At 47.9% G+C, this 13,631-nt stretch overlaps 1 protein-coding gene across 2 annotated transcripts in view; it reads right to left on the reverse strand.

Annotated features, from left to right (window-relative positions):
* Positions 1–3,916: 3,916 nt before the first annotated feature.
* LOC144480516 (synaptotagmin-7) overlaps positions 3,917–13,631 on the reverse strand; it is a 42,448-nt gene continuing 32,733 nt past the window's right edge. For both annotated transcript variants that reach the window (XM_078200020.1, XM_078200019.1), the window contains exons 3-5: positions 11,108–11,276; positions 9,017–9,183; positions 3,917–5,634 (exon numbers count right to left, since the gene is read on the reverse strand). In XM_078200020.1, coding sequence (XP_078056146.1) covers positions 5,485–5,634; positions 9,017–9,183; positions 11,108–11,276 — 486 coding nt within the window. In that variant the 3' untranslated portion in view covers positions 3,917–5,484. The remainder of the gene's footprint in view (positions 5,635–9,016; positions 9,184–11,107; positions 11,277–13,631) is intronic.

The following is a 13,631-nucleotide window of genomic DNA, read 5'->3' on the forward strand; positions in this document are numbered from 1 at the left end:
AAGCTATCCCACTCCCTACCATCCTGGTGTGCTCCATGTGCCTATCCAATAACCGCTTAAATGTTCCTAAAGTGTCTGACTCCACTATCACTGCAGGCAGTCCATTCCACACCCCAACCACTCTCTGCGTGAAGAACCTACCTCTGATATCCTTCCTATATCTCCCACCATGAACCCTATAGTTATGCCCCCTCGTAATAGCTCCATCCACCCGAGGAAATAGTCTTTGAACGTTCACTCGATCTATCCCCTTCATCATTTTATAAACCTCTATTAAGTCTCCCCTCAATCTCCTCCGCTCCAGAGAGAACAGCCCCAGCTCCCTCAACCTTTCCTCATAAGACCGACACTCCAAACCAGGCAGCATCCTGGTAAACCTCCTCTGCACTCTTTCCAGCGCTTCCACATCCTTCTTATAGTGAGGTGACCAGAACTGCACGCAATATTCCAAATGCGGTCTCACCAAGGTCCTGTACAGTTGCAGCATAACCCCACGTTGTTGACTCTCAACTGCCCTCCAAGGGCAACGAGGGATGGGCAATAAATGCTGGGCCAGCCAGCGACACCCATGTCCCACGAATGAATTAAAAATAAACTCCCAAATGATGGTTGTATAAGGCTGTGGTCAGACCCCACATGGAGTATTGTGAGCAGTTTTGGGCCGCATATCTAAGGATGGATGTGCTGGCTGATGTGCTATCAATGAGGCAAAAGACTACTTGTGTGCCAATACAACTGTAGGCTTTTATTCATCACAGAATCAGGAGCACATCCCAACAGGTAACCGACCCAAACCGAACAAGGGGGAGGAGACAGCCACCTTTATACTAGGTGACAAGGGGAGGAGCTGAGGCGGCAGGGGATGTGTCCAGGCATAACAAACACAACGGTGGTCCAGGCAGGACAAAGGCACAACTGAAGTCCACCACACTGGCCTTGGAAAGGGTTCAGAGGAAGTTCGTAAAAATGATCCCTGGAATGAAGAGCTTGTCGTATGAAGAACGGTTGAGGACTCTGGGTCTGTACTTGTTGGAGTTTAGAAGGATGAGGGGGGATCTTATTGAAACTTGCAGGATACTGCGAGGCCTGGATAGAGTAGACGTGGAGAGGATGTTTCCACTAGTTGGAAAAACTAGAACCAGAGGGCACAACCTCAGGCTCAAGGGACGATCCTTTAAAACGGAGATGAGGAGGAATTTCTTCAGCCAGAGAGTGGTGAATCTGGGGAACTCTTTGCCGCAGAAGGCTGTGGAGGCCAAGTCATTGAGTGTCTTTAAGACAGAGATAGATAGGTTCTTGATTAATAAGGGGATCAGGGGTTATGGGGAAAAGGCAGGAGAATGGGGATGAGAAAAATATCAGCCATGATTGAATGGCAGAGCAGACTCGATGGGCCGAGTGGCCTAATTCTGCTCCTATGTCTTTTGGCCTTAGGATGGCCACTTGGTGAAATAGAGGGTCAGAATATTCTAGATCATGACTCAGGAGATGAGGGAACAAAAACTCAGGGGGAAAATAAACATAAATTGAGGGGTATCCCACAGGAACTTCTGTGGACAAGGAAAAACACCCGAAAAAAACCAAAAGACAAAGTTTGCGTTTTTAAGCTTTAATTGCGAGACAACATTTACACAAAATATTTGTGAAGAAAGCAACAAATAAGCGAGGGTCCAAAAATATATTTACATACTGACCACAGCCATTCACTTTTAATTGAGATCAGGTTCACAGAGGATAATTAGCTATCGATGACCATCGAGGTTTACAGCATGGAAACAGGCCCTTCGGCCCAACTTGTCATGCTGGTTTTTGCCAGCAATGCAATCCAAAGACAAATTGCTATTTCTATTAGTGAGCTGGTTAAGCTTTGGTATTTACATTCTGCAAATGAGCATAACGCGGAATAAATAATTGCCTTTACACGTTGCCAGTCACTTATCGAACACTGTAACTGGTATTAACAGACGGTAACTGGGAGAAGGAGCAGGCTGCGATCACACGGAACTCTTTGTAATCCAGCCAAGTCAATCCTGCTCAAAAATCATTTTGGACGATGCATACTTGTGATCATTTTATTTGTCTATTTAGGAACATCAGACATTTGGTCTTGAATCCTGACAGTGCAGAAGGAGGTCCATCGAGCCTGCACCAACCACAATCCCACCCAGGCCCTAACCCCACATATTCACCCTTCTAATCTCCCTGACGCTAAGGGGCAGTTTAGCATAGCCAATCCACCTAAAATTAAATAAAGTTAAAGTTTTTTTATTAGTCACAAGTAGGCTTAAATTAACACTGCAATGAAGTTACTGTTAAATTCCCCTAGTCGCCACACTCCGGCGCCTGTTCGGGTCAATGCACCTAACCAGCACGTCTTTCAGACTGTGGGAGGAAACCGGAGCACCCGGAGGAAACCCACGCAGAGGTGAGGAGAATGTGCAAACTCCACACAGACAGTGACCCAAGCCGGGAATTGAACCCGGGTCCCTGGCGCTATGAAGCAGCAGTGCTAACCACTGTGCCACCGTGCCACCCCAGCACATCTTAACCAGCACATCTTTGGAGGAAACCGGAGGAAAATCACGCAGACACGGGGAGAACGTGCAACCTCCACACAGACAGTGATCCAAGCCGGTAATCGGAACTGGTTCCCTGTGAGGCAGCAGTGCTAACCGCTGTGCCACCGTGCTGCCTCATGGTCCACTATTCAATAAGATCGTGGTTTGTGGGATTGTGGTCTCAACTCCATTCTCCTGCTTGTCTCACATAACCCTCAACTCCCTCTTCAACCCAAGTCTATCCAGCTCAGCCTTCACTCAGTGGGGAAGAGAATTCCACAGGCGAATGATGATCTGAGGCAAAAAGAAATTCTCCTCACCTGCATCTTAAAATGGAGGCCTCCCTCTCATTTTTACAATGTATTCCCATTTCTAGAAAAAACACAATATTCAATCTATCAAGCCCCCAATAAGATCACCTCTCTTTCTTCTAACCTCCGACGGGTAGGTCGGACACCAGTCTCCTGAAGCAATGGTTCCACTCTGAACTCGGTGGTGGCAGGAGGCTCCCAGGAGGATAGTGGGAACCCTTTGAGGATGTCCTCAAAGCATCCCCCCCTCAAAGAGGTCAAACACACCCTCAGACTCATGGGAGTTCTTGGCTTGTGACCAACCAAAATGGAGAAGGTGAGTTCGAGAAGGTAGCGGACACCCTTCATCGGGAAGCAAAGTCGAGATGTTGGAGGGAACCCAAATAAAAAAAACCACCACATAAACCATCGACCCAACCCTTCCAATACCACCTGCCCCGAGTGTGGCACAGTGTTCACATCGCGCACTGGAGTTATCAGCCATCTCTGAACCCATCTAACCAAACTGGAAGCAAATCTAGTTCAGTGTAGGTTAGGTGGATTGGCTGTGCTAAATTGCCCCTTAGTGTAAGGGGGATTAGCAGGGTAAATGCATAGGGTTATGGGAATAGGGCCTGAGTGGGATTGTGGTCAGTGCAGACACGCTGGGCCGAATGGCCTCCTTGTAGGATTCTATGATTCTATGAAATAATCCTCGATTCCAACGGACAGCCTAAGATGAAGGAGAACTTGCTGAAGCTCTGATGAAGTACCTTGGCATGTTTTACCAGTGTCCCTATTCTGCTTATCTAAATGTCCGTTCGTTGCTGATTCAGTTAAGAACATTCTTTACTTCACACATTATTGATGCTTCAAACACTGACCTCAGGATCAAACTAGAAATGGCGCTGAAGATAAAATCTCGCAACACACATGGGCACCACTATACCATCGGAAAATGCTGTCTCACAGCGCCATGGACCCGGGTTCGATTCCCGACTTGGGTCACTGTCTGTGCGGAGTCTGCACGTTCTCCCCGTGTCTGCGTGGGTTTCCTCCGGGTGCTCCGGTTTCCTCCCAGAGTCCAAAGACCTGCTGGTTTAGCATTGACCATGCTAAATTCTCTCTCCGTGTTACCTGAACAGGTGCCAGAGTGTGGCGACTAGGGGATTTTCACAGTAACTTCATTGCAGTGTTAATGTAAGCCTACTTCTGACACTAATAAATAAACTTTAAAACCTTAAATGTTAAAAAAGCTATCTTTTTATTATCAAAGAATCATAGTATCCCTGCAGTGCAGAAGGAGACCATTTGGCCCATCGAGCCTGCACGAACCACAATCCCACCCGGGCCCTATCCCCGTAACCCCATATATTTATCCTTCTAATCTCCCTGATACTAGGGTCAATTTACCATGGCCAATCAACCTAACCTGCACACTTTTGGACTGTGGGAGGAAACCCACGCAGACATGGGGAGAACGTGCAAACTCCACACAGATAGTGACCCAAACCGGGAATCGAACTCAGGTCCCTGGTGCTGTGAGGCAGCAGTGCTAACCACTGTGCCACCCCCTACTGGATGATTGGATGACTGGGTGTTTATCTGAGGTCAGTTGGACCTGGATTTTAGTTGATAAAGTCCTGTCCGGTGCCTTGGGATGTAACTCTATCAGAATCATTAATCTAGGCTTTTTCAGCCGGGTGATCTACCTGTTGGTACGATATCGCGGCAAGTTGTGGTTTCCCGACTTCCATCCTATATAAGCTTGGACTCATCCAGAACTCCACTGCTTGAACCCAGTGGGCTTCCATCATCCTTTATCCTTTAGCCTGCTGAGCAATCTTGGCTCTGGCAATGCCTCAAATTTTAAAATTTCCATCCTGGTTTTCAGGTCCCTCGAGGGCCCCATGGCTCCCTCGCTCTCCAATCTCTTCCTACAGCCCGGTAAACACGATGAAGCGATAACCCTCCTCCAATTCACTCACAGCCTGATTTTTGACCGTGCCCCAGCTCCCCCGCACCGCTGCGGGTGGTACCTTCAGCTTCCTAGGCCCGAAATTCAGGAATTCCCTCCCTGAAACATTCTGCCTTGCTTCCCCCTTTTTCAGACGCTCCTAAAATAACCTAACTTCTGGACTCAGCTTCCCGGATATCTCCATAAGTGGTCTGGTGTCAAGTTTTGGTTGATAACGCTTTTGTGAAGCAAGTTTCATGATATTATAGGGGCTATATCAATGCAAGTTGTTGCTGGGGCAATGATTCCCCCTCCCTACCCATGCTTCTATTTATCTCACTCTGTAAACAATGTCTTTTTAAGTACTTCTCAAACGCTTTCAATCTCCCAGTGTAAGATCAGTAGCAGGACAGCGACTCCCAGCATCAAAACTCAACGGATCACGTATCCCTAAGCAACCAGCCATCAGTGACAAAATGGCTGCCAACGGTTACCAGGCCTCGAGGCCTAGGCCAGGGAGGCGGGAGAGTCAGGAACTCTTTACCTTGCTCCCGCAACACCAAACTCCAAAAGGACATAGGATTTTTAGCGCATTATTTTTTCACGTTTCACTGAACAGATTTAAGAGGAGAGGGGTTGCATAAAACGTATGTGGACGGGGTGGGGAGGGTGGGGGTATCTAGAAAGTGTCTGGCTGGATGGTGTGCCACCTGGCTGATTCCACGTGCCCCCGGCTAGACATCTCCTTCCAATGCGTCCGTCCCGTCTCTGAAGCATTTCCGCTGATCAGCACGCAGCCCAAGACACCGCTGCGGGTGTAAATGCGACCCTAGAAAAGGAATAATAAAAGAAAGACGTTTTGCCAAAGGTAGGGGAGTCTAAAACTAGAGGGCATAGGTCGAAGGTGAGAGGGGAGTGATACAAAAGGGTCCAGAGGGGCAGTTTATTGACACAGAGGGTGGTGAGTGTCTGGAACGAGCTGCCAGAGGTAGTAGTAGAGGCGGGTACAATTTTGTCTTTTAAAAAGCATTTGGATAGTCACATGGGTAAGATGGGTATCGAGGGATTATGGGCCAATGGGCATTTGGGACTATCTTAGTGGTTAAAAAAAAAGGCAGCATGGACAAGTTGGGCCGAAGGGCCTGTGTCCATGCTGTAAACCTCTACATTGGGTAAACTTGCATTGGAACCAACTTTCTTCCCGTTCCAAAAGCTGGTGCTTGTCAAAGTCGGAAAGGATCACCCCCAAACGTTCTCCAGTCGGGAAGAAAGTTTCACTGCACGCGTTCCGAGGCTGTGCCCACATGCAAGCTTCCCCGGAGAGCAAGCCCAAAAGGTGTCCTCAGGTAAGGCTCAAGGCCTTCTGCCAACTCTGGGCGCCTCAGGAATCGGAATGCGCAGTCGACAAGGAAGGGAAAATTTCCATTTAATACGTTCACTCAGAATCTGGATTCATTAAATGACATGTTGCTGAAATGAAAGAACTTCTGGAAAAGGTGTTGGAGATGGTGGGGGGGAGAGGGACCAGGGAAGGATGGTTAGTTGTCCTGTGTCTGCACGGGCAGATAACAACCCTGCCTTAAATAAAAGAGAAACAAGAAACAGACTGGGTCTTCGGACTGAACAAATATCACCACTTCCCCCACCCCCGCATCCCACCCTGCCGCCCCAAGAACAGTGTGGCCCAGGATCTGAACACCAAAACCACTGCTTAAAATAGGAATTCCATGTCTGGAAGACCACGCAGCTTCCAAATTTCCAGTAGGCACTCCAGGGGGGTGCACAGTGGCGCAGTGGTTAGCACCGCTGCCTCACCAGGGACCTGGGTTCGATTCCCGTGCTTGGGTCACCATCTATATGAAATCTGCACGTTCTCCTCGTGTCTGGGTGGGTTTCCTCCGGGTGCTCTGGTTTCCTCCCACAGTCCAAACATGTGCGGTTTAGGTTGATTGGCCATGCTAAATTGCCCCTTAGTGTCCTGGGATGCGTAGGTTAGAGAGATTAGTGGGTAAATATGTAGGGATATGGGGGTAGGACCTGGGTGGGATTGTGGTCGGTGCAGACTCGATGGGCCGAATGGCCTCTTTCTGTGCTGTAGGGTTTCTAAGATTGTCTGTGTGGGTTTCCTCCGGGTGCTCCGGTTTCCTCCCACAGTCCTAAAGACGTGCTGGTTAGGTGCATTGGCCATGCTAAATTCTCCCTCAGTGTACCCGAACAGGTGCCGGAGTGTGGCCACTCGGGGATTTTTGCAGTAACTTCATCGCAGTGTTAATATAAGCCAATCTGTGACACTAATACTTTAATCTACACTAAACTTGAATAAAATTATGTCGTGAAATGTTCCTCCATTGGGAGCACAAATTTGAAATGAATGCCATAACTTGGACATTTACCCACTTCTCTGGGCAAAGAACGGCTTTCTTTCCAGCTGTTTGGTCCATTTGAAGGTGGCACTAACATTCTACTGAGAATAACCTGATACTCAATGGACTGATATCGCTCTAGGACGTTGGGTGGAACTGCATCAAACCGCCACATCACGTCCGCCATGAATTAAGTTCTTGACTGTATCAAATTCCTAATTGAAAACTTTCTTCCTTAATTCAACAAGTACGGTCTGGTTCTATCGCACGATGATCCTGCCATCTTTTGGGAGATCATAGAATCTCTACAGTGCAGGAGAAGGCCATTTGGCCCATCGAGCCTGCACCGACAACAATCCCACCCAGGCCCTATCCCCGTAACCCCCACCCTGCTAATCCCCCTGACAATTTAGCATGGCCAATCCACCTAACCCGCACATCTTTGGAGTGTGGGAAGGAACTGGAGCACCCGGAGGAAACCCACGCAGACACGGGGAGAATGTGCAAACACAGATCGTCATCCGAGGCCGGAATTGAACCCGGTTCCCTGGCGCTGTGAGGCAACAGTGCTAATCACCGTGCCACCCCAAAGTTAATGTTATTCTACCATCCGAATATCGCAAGAAAGAGAGACAATTTGCCAAAGAATTTTGTCTCGCACTCAACTGGACCAATGCAAGAATGCCAAACAAAATGTCTACTGTTAGATGTAGTTCCCCAAGTGGCCAGCACTTACTGAAGAACCCTGAGTTTGCTAATAGCTACACTAACAACCCATTAAAGATAATCAGTTGAGCTTGTAGCTTATCTAACATTTCCATTCATACACATTGATACACAATGACCCATTCTTGGGAAACAAAAGGAATATGTTCAAGAACTTCGACTTTAGTGAATTACCCGGAGGAAAACATCAGCCAATTAGAGTCAAGTTGCCCTTTTCAGCACCCTTTTCTCCAGTAGCATAAAGTCTTTGAAATTTGGCATTCTTGTGTTTGCCCTGATGAGCGAGAGACAGACAGCCTCAGCATTGTGTCTCTCTTTTTCAGCAATTTTCCAGTTCTGTACTGCCAACTCTCTGAATTTTGTTCCTGGCCCTCGCCTTAATAACCCTTTATAATATCATGATGTTAATAGAATCATCGAACCTTACAGTGCAGAAGGAGGCCATTCAGCCCATCGAGTCTGTACTGACCACATTCCCACCCAGGCCCTATCCCCGTAACCCCATGTATGTACCCCTGACACTAAGGACATTTTAGCATGGCCAATCACACTAAAAAGTAAAGTTTATTTATTAGTCACAGGTAAGGCTTACATTAACACTGCAATGAAGTTACTGTGAAATTCCCCTAGTCACCACATGTTCAGGTACACTGAGGGAGAATTTAGCACAGCCAATGCACCCTAACCAACTCATCTTTCTGACAGTGGGAGGAAACCGGAGCACCCGGAGGAAACCCACGCAGATACAGGGGAGAACGTGCAGACTCCGCACAGATAGTGACCCAAGCTGGGAATCGAACTCAGATCCCTGAAGCAGCAGTGCTAACCACTGTGCCACCCCACACATCTTTGGAGCAGATAGGGAAAGAACAAGAGGTGATTGCATTGGTCCCCTAATTGGGCTTTGCATGCAAGATTGGTCAATTTGGCTGCATGGATACACAACATCAAGTTTGCCATCTCTCCCAGATAGCCGTTCCCTCGGCAAGTCGAGTGCCCCGGCCTCATTGGCCATCTTGGCTTCGCTATTGTTCAACCCTGGGCTGGATAAGGCCCAATATTGGGCATTAGGGCTGGTCAAAGTGACTGAGTTAGACAAACGTAGCTTGCCACTGCTCTTACCTGCATAACTATGAACTCCAAAGAGAGGTGCAGACTCTCAATGTCTCCCGGTGGGACATCGAACAGAAATGGTGCGTTCCACACTGGGTTGTAGCCGCTTGACGTTTTGGTTTCCTTGGTTGAGAGTAGCTTCCCGTCTTGGTAGAAATTTATGATGACGTAGTGATCTACCAAGAAAGATAGGGGAGATGAACAATGGGGAATGCCTTAACAATCAGTGGCTTAAGTCACCCCTCCCCGCTGGGGCCCTGGCACTGTGAGGCAGTGGTACTAACAAATGTGCTACATATGCAGAGGGAGGTGATAGCCTAGTGGTATTATTGCTAGACTATTAATCCAGAAACTTAGCTAATGTTCTGGGGACCTGGGTTTGAATCCTGCCATGGTGGAATTTGAATTCAATAAAAAATTTCTGAACTTTGACAAAGGGTCATCTGGACTTGAAACGTCAGCTCATTTCTCTCCTTACAGATGCTGCCAGACCTGCTGAGAGTTTCCAGCATTTTCTCTTTTGGTTTCAGATTCCAGCATCCGCAGTAACTTGCTTTTATTTTAAAAAAATATTAGGTATTAAGAATCTACTGATGACCATGAAACCATTGTCAATTGTCGGAAAAACCCATCTGGTTCACTAATGTTCTTTAGGGAAGGAAATAAGAACATAAGAAATAGGAGCAGGAGTAGGCCATCTAGCCCCTCGAGCCTGCCCCGCCATTCAATAAGATCATGGCTGATCTGATAGTGGTTTAGTTCCACTTACCCGCCCGCTCCCCATAACCCTTAATTCCCTTATTGATCAGAAATCTATCTACCTGTGAGTTAAACATATTTAACGAGGAAGCCTCCACTGCTTCAATGGGCAGAGAATTCCAGAGATTCACTACCCTCTGAGAGAAGAAGTTCCCCCTCAACTCTGTCCTAAACTGACTCCCCCTTATTTTGAGGCTGTGTCCTCCAGTTCTTGTTTCCTTTCTAAGTGGAAATAACCTCGCTGCTTCTACCCTGTCTAGCCCCTTCATTATCTTATATGTCTCTACAAGATCTCCCCTCAGCCTTTTAAACTCCAACAAGTACAGGCTCAATCTACTCAATCTCTCCTCATAAGCTCCTCATAAGCTCTCCGGTATCAACCTGGTGAACCTTCTCTGTACTCCCTCCAAGGCCATTATATCCTTCCGCAAATAAGGGGACCAAAATTGCACACAGTACTCTAGTTGCAGCCTCACCAGTACAATTGCAGCAAGACCTCCCTGCTTTTATACTCCATCCCCTTCGCGATAAAGGCCAACGTTCCATTTGCCTTCTTGATCACCTGCTGCACCTGCAAACTGAGTTTTTGCGATTCATGCACAAGGACCCCCAGGTCCCTCTCCACAGTAGCATGTTGTAATTTTTCACCATTTAAATAATAGTCCAATAAATAATAAATCTGCCGTCCTTACCCGGTCTGGCCTACACGTGACTCCAGACCCACAGCAATGTGGTTGACTCTCAAATTCCCTCCAAGGGCGACTAGGGATGGGCAATAAATATTGGCCAGCCAGCGACGCCCATGTCCCACGAATGAATAAAAAGAAAACCATCTCCAGGCAGCTCTTGGGTCCCAGTTAGCTTGTTGGCAAAATGGGGACGATGTAGAAATGGACAGAAAGCTTCAGGTTTCTAGGTGTCCAGATCACCAACAACCTGTCCTGGTCCCCCCATGCTGACACTATAGTTAAGAAAGCCCATCAACTTTCTCAGAAGACTAAGGAAATTTGGCATGTCAGTCACGACTCTCACCAATTTTTACAGATCTTTTACCACTTATTGTGTGAGATTATCTGGTCATTGCCCATTCCAAGTTTGGAAATTCCCACCTGAGATCAACAGATGGTCCACCAAAGTTTCCGTCCTGCCCGCTCCAATTCCTGCAGCGGGCGGAAGTGGAACATTTACCCCATAGTTATTTTTAACTTTGCATTTCCGAGCCCAAAACACGACTTTGCGTTCGGTTCGCCTCGGAGGATTGGGGCATGCCCCCCTGCACATGTGCTGCACGGGCTGTAAAAGTCTACCCCACGGATCATACCCCCCCCTGCAACCTCTCACCTGGTGAGCCTGGCATGCGGGTCAGCTTGCCCAGGGCCTCGGCCTTTCGAACCATGACCTTGATCCGGTTAGCCAGGGTCTGATACTGGAGTAGGATGAAGAGCTGGCCCAACAACTTGGGCTGCGCTGAGCTGCTGATCCCACCTACCATGTCCTGCGAGCTGAGACACTGAAAATAAAACAGGGCCACTTGGTTATCATCGACGGAAGTATTAAAGCGAAGTAGGAGGCCACTCGGCCCATCACGCCTATGCTCGCTCCTTGAAAGATCCACCATGCTCAGTCCCACATCCCTGTTTTTCATCCTGTAGCTTCCTCAACCTCAACCTCCCTCATAAAATCATTTGTGGAATAGATGTCTGTCTTTTTTGGGTAGAAGGTTCCAAATTTGAACATCTGAATAAAAATAGTTTGCCTCATTTTCACCAGAGCGAGGCGAGTCCTTGCTGGCTGTCCTCAGTGCCCCCTCTAATTTAAACTCTTACTCCCTGTGGTAAACCACTGTTAGCTTATTTCCTGTGTATGTGACATGCCTGGACACATCCCTGCCGGCCCTACCCGAGACTCCTCCCCCCCTGGTCCAGGTATAAAGGCGACTGCTCCCCACCCCCCCTGCCTCAGTCTGGACCAGTTCATCGGCATGGGTGTGCTCCAAGTCTTTTGCTAATAAAAGCCTATTTGTTCTTGCATACAAACTAGTCTTTGCTCGATTGATGGTGCATCACTCCCATTCTGCACTTTTAAACCTGAAATCTAATGATTCGAAACTTTCTAATAATACTCCTTTGAAATCACCCTCTCCTTTTCCTTCTCCCCAATATACTCTATGAACGGTATGCTTTGTCTGTATAGCGTGCAAGAAACAATACTTTCCACTGTACCCCAAAACATGTGACAATAATAAATCAAATCAAATCAAATCATTTTCCCTCCTTGATCTTTTGGCAATGACTTCAAATCTTGGGTCACTGTGTGGAGTCTGCATGTTCTCCCCGTGTCTGCGTGGGTTTCCTCCGGGTGCTCCGGTTTCCTCCCACAGTCTGAAAGATGTGCAGGTTATGTGCATTGGCCGTGCTAAATTGTCCCTCAGAGTCCTAAGATTTGTGGGTCAGGGGGATTAGCGGGGTAAATGTGTGGGGTTACAGGGATGGGTTAAGGGGGTTGGCCTGGGTAAAATACACATGACTTAAATACACTGTCAGAGTGTTGGTGCAGACTCAATGGGCCGAATGGCCTCTTCTGCGCTGTACAGATGATATGATTCGAAGTATTGTGGCTCCAATGTGTACTATTTACAAGTTGCACTGCAGCAAGGCTTCTCCCACTGCACCTCACAAAACCGCAACCTCCACCACCTTGAAAGACATCGAGGCAGCAGAGGCACAACGGGAACATGTTGTGGGGGTTCAGGTAATAAACGCCAATGCCAATCCCCTGTGAATTAGGTTGGTTCAGTCGAAGTCCAGCATTTGGAAGGGGGGGCGGTGGTGGGGGCTGTGATCTGAATCCAAAGCTTAACTAAAGCTCCCACTAAAGGGGGAGCAGATTTAGGACTGAGTTGAGGAGGAGCTTCTTCACGCAAAGGATTGTGAATCTGTGGAATTCCCTGCCCAGTGAAGCAGTTGAGGCTACCTCATTGAGTGTTTTTAAGTCAAGGATAGATAGATTTTTGAACAGTAAAGGAATTAAGGGTTATGGTGAGCGAGCGGGTAAGTGGAATTGAGTTCACGAAAAGATCAGCCATGATCTTATTGAATGGTGCAGCAGGCTCGAGGGGCCAGATGGCCTACTCCTGCTCCTAGTTCTTATGTTCTTCTGTTCTTATAAAACTTTGTCTGATTTAGCAAGAAAGTTCAATCTCAGCGATCAGAGGGCGAATGATGTGGGAAATGAAACACCCTTTTGCTGGTGCAGCACCGATTGTGGTGCTTTATTCAAAGTTTCTTTTATTAGTGTCACAAGTAGGCTTACATTAACAATGCAGTGACGTTACTGTGAAAATCCCCTAGTCGCCACACTCCGGCGCCTGTTCAGGTACACTGAGGGAGAATTGAGCATGGCCAATGCACCTCGGGTGGCACAGCTGCCTCACAGCGCCAGGGACCTGGGTTCAATTCCTGGCTTGGGTCACTGTCTGTGTGGAGTCTGCACATCCTCCCCGTGTCTGCGTGGGTTTCCCCCGGGTGCTCCGGTTCCCTCACTCCAAAAATGTGTGGGTTAGGTGAATTGGCTGTGCTAAATTCTCCCTCAGTGTCAAAGGGACTAGTTAGGGTAAATGCATGAGTTTATGGAGGATGAGACATGGGTGGGATTTGTGGTCGGTGCAGATTCAAGGCTGAATGGCCTCCTTAGGTACTGTAGGATTCTATGATTCTAACCAGCATGTTTTTCAGACTGTGGGAGGAAACCGGAGCACCTGGAGGAAACCCACGCAGACACGGGGAGAATGTGCAAACTCTGCACAGACAGTGACCCAAGCCGGGAATCAAACCCGAGTCCCTGGCGCTGTGAGGCAGCAGTGCTA

Source organism: Mustelus asterias, chromosome 29, assembly GCF_964213995.1.
Source record: "Mustelus asterias chromosome 29, sMusAst1.hap1.1, whole genome shotgun sequence".
Lineage (NCBI taxonomy): Eukaryota > Metazoa > Chordata > Chondrichthyes > Carcharhiniformes > Triakidae > Mustelus > Mustelus asterias.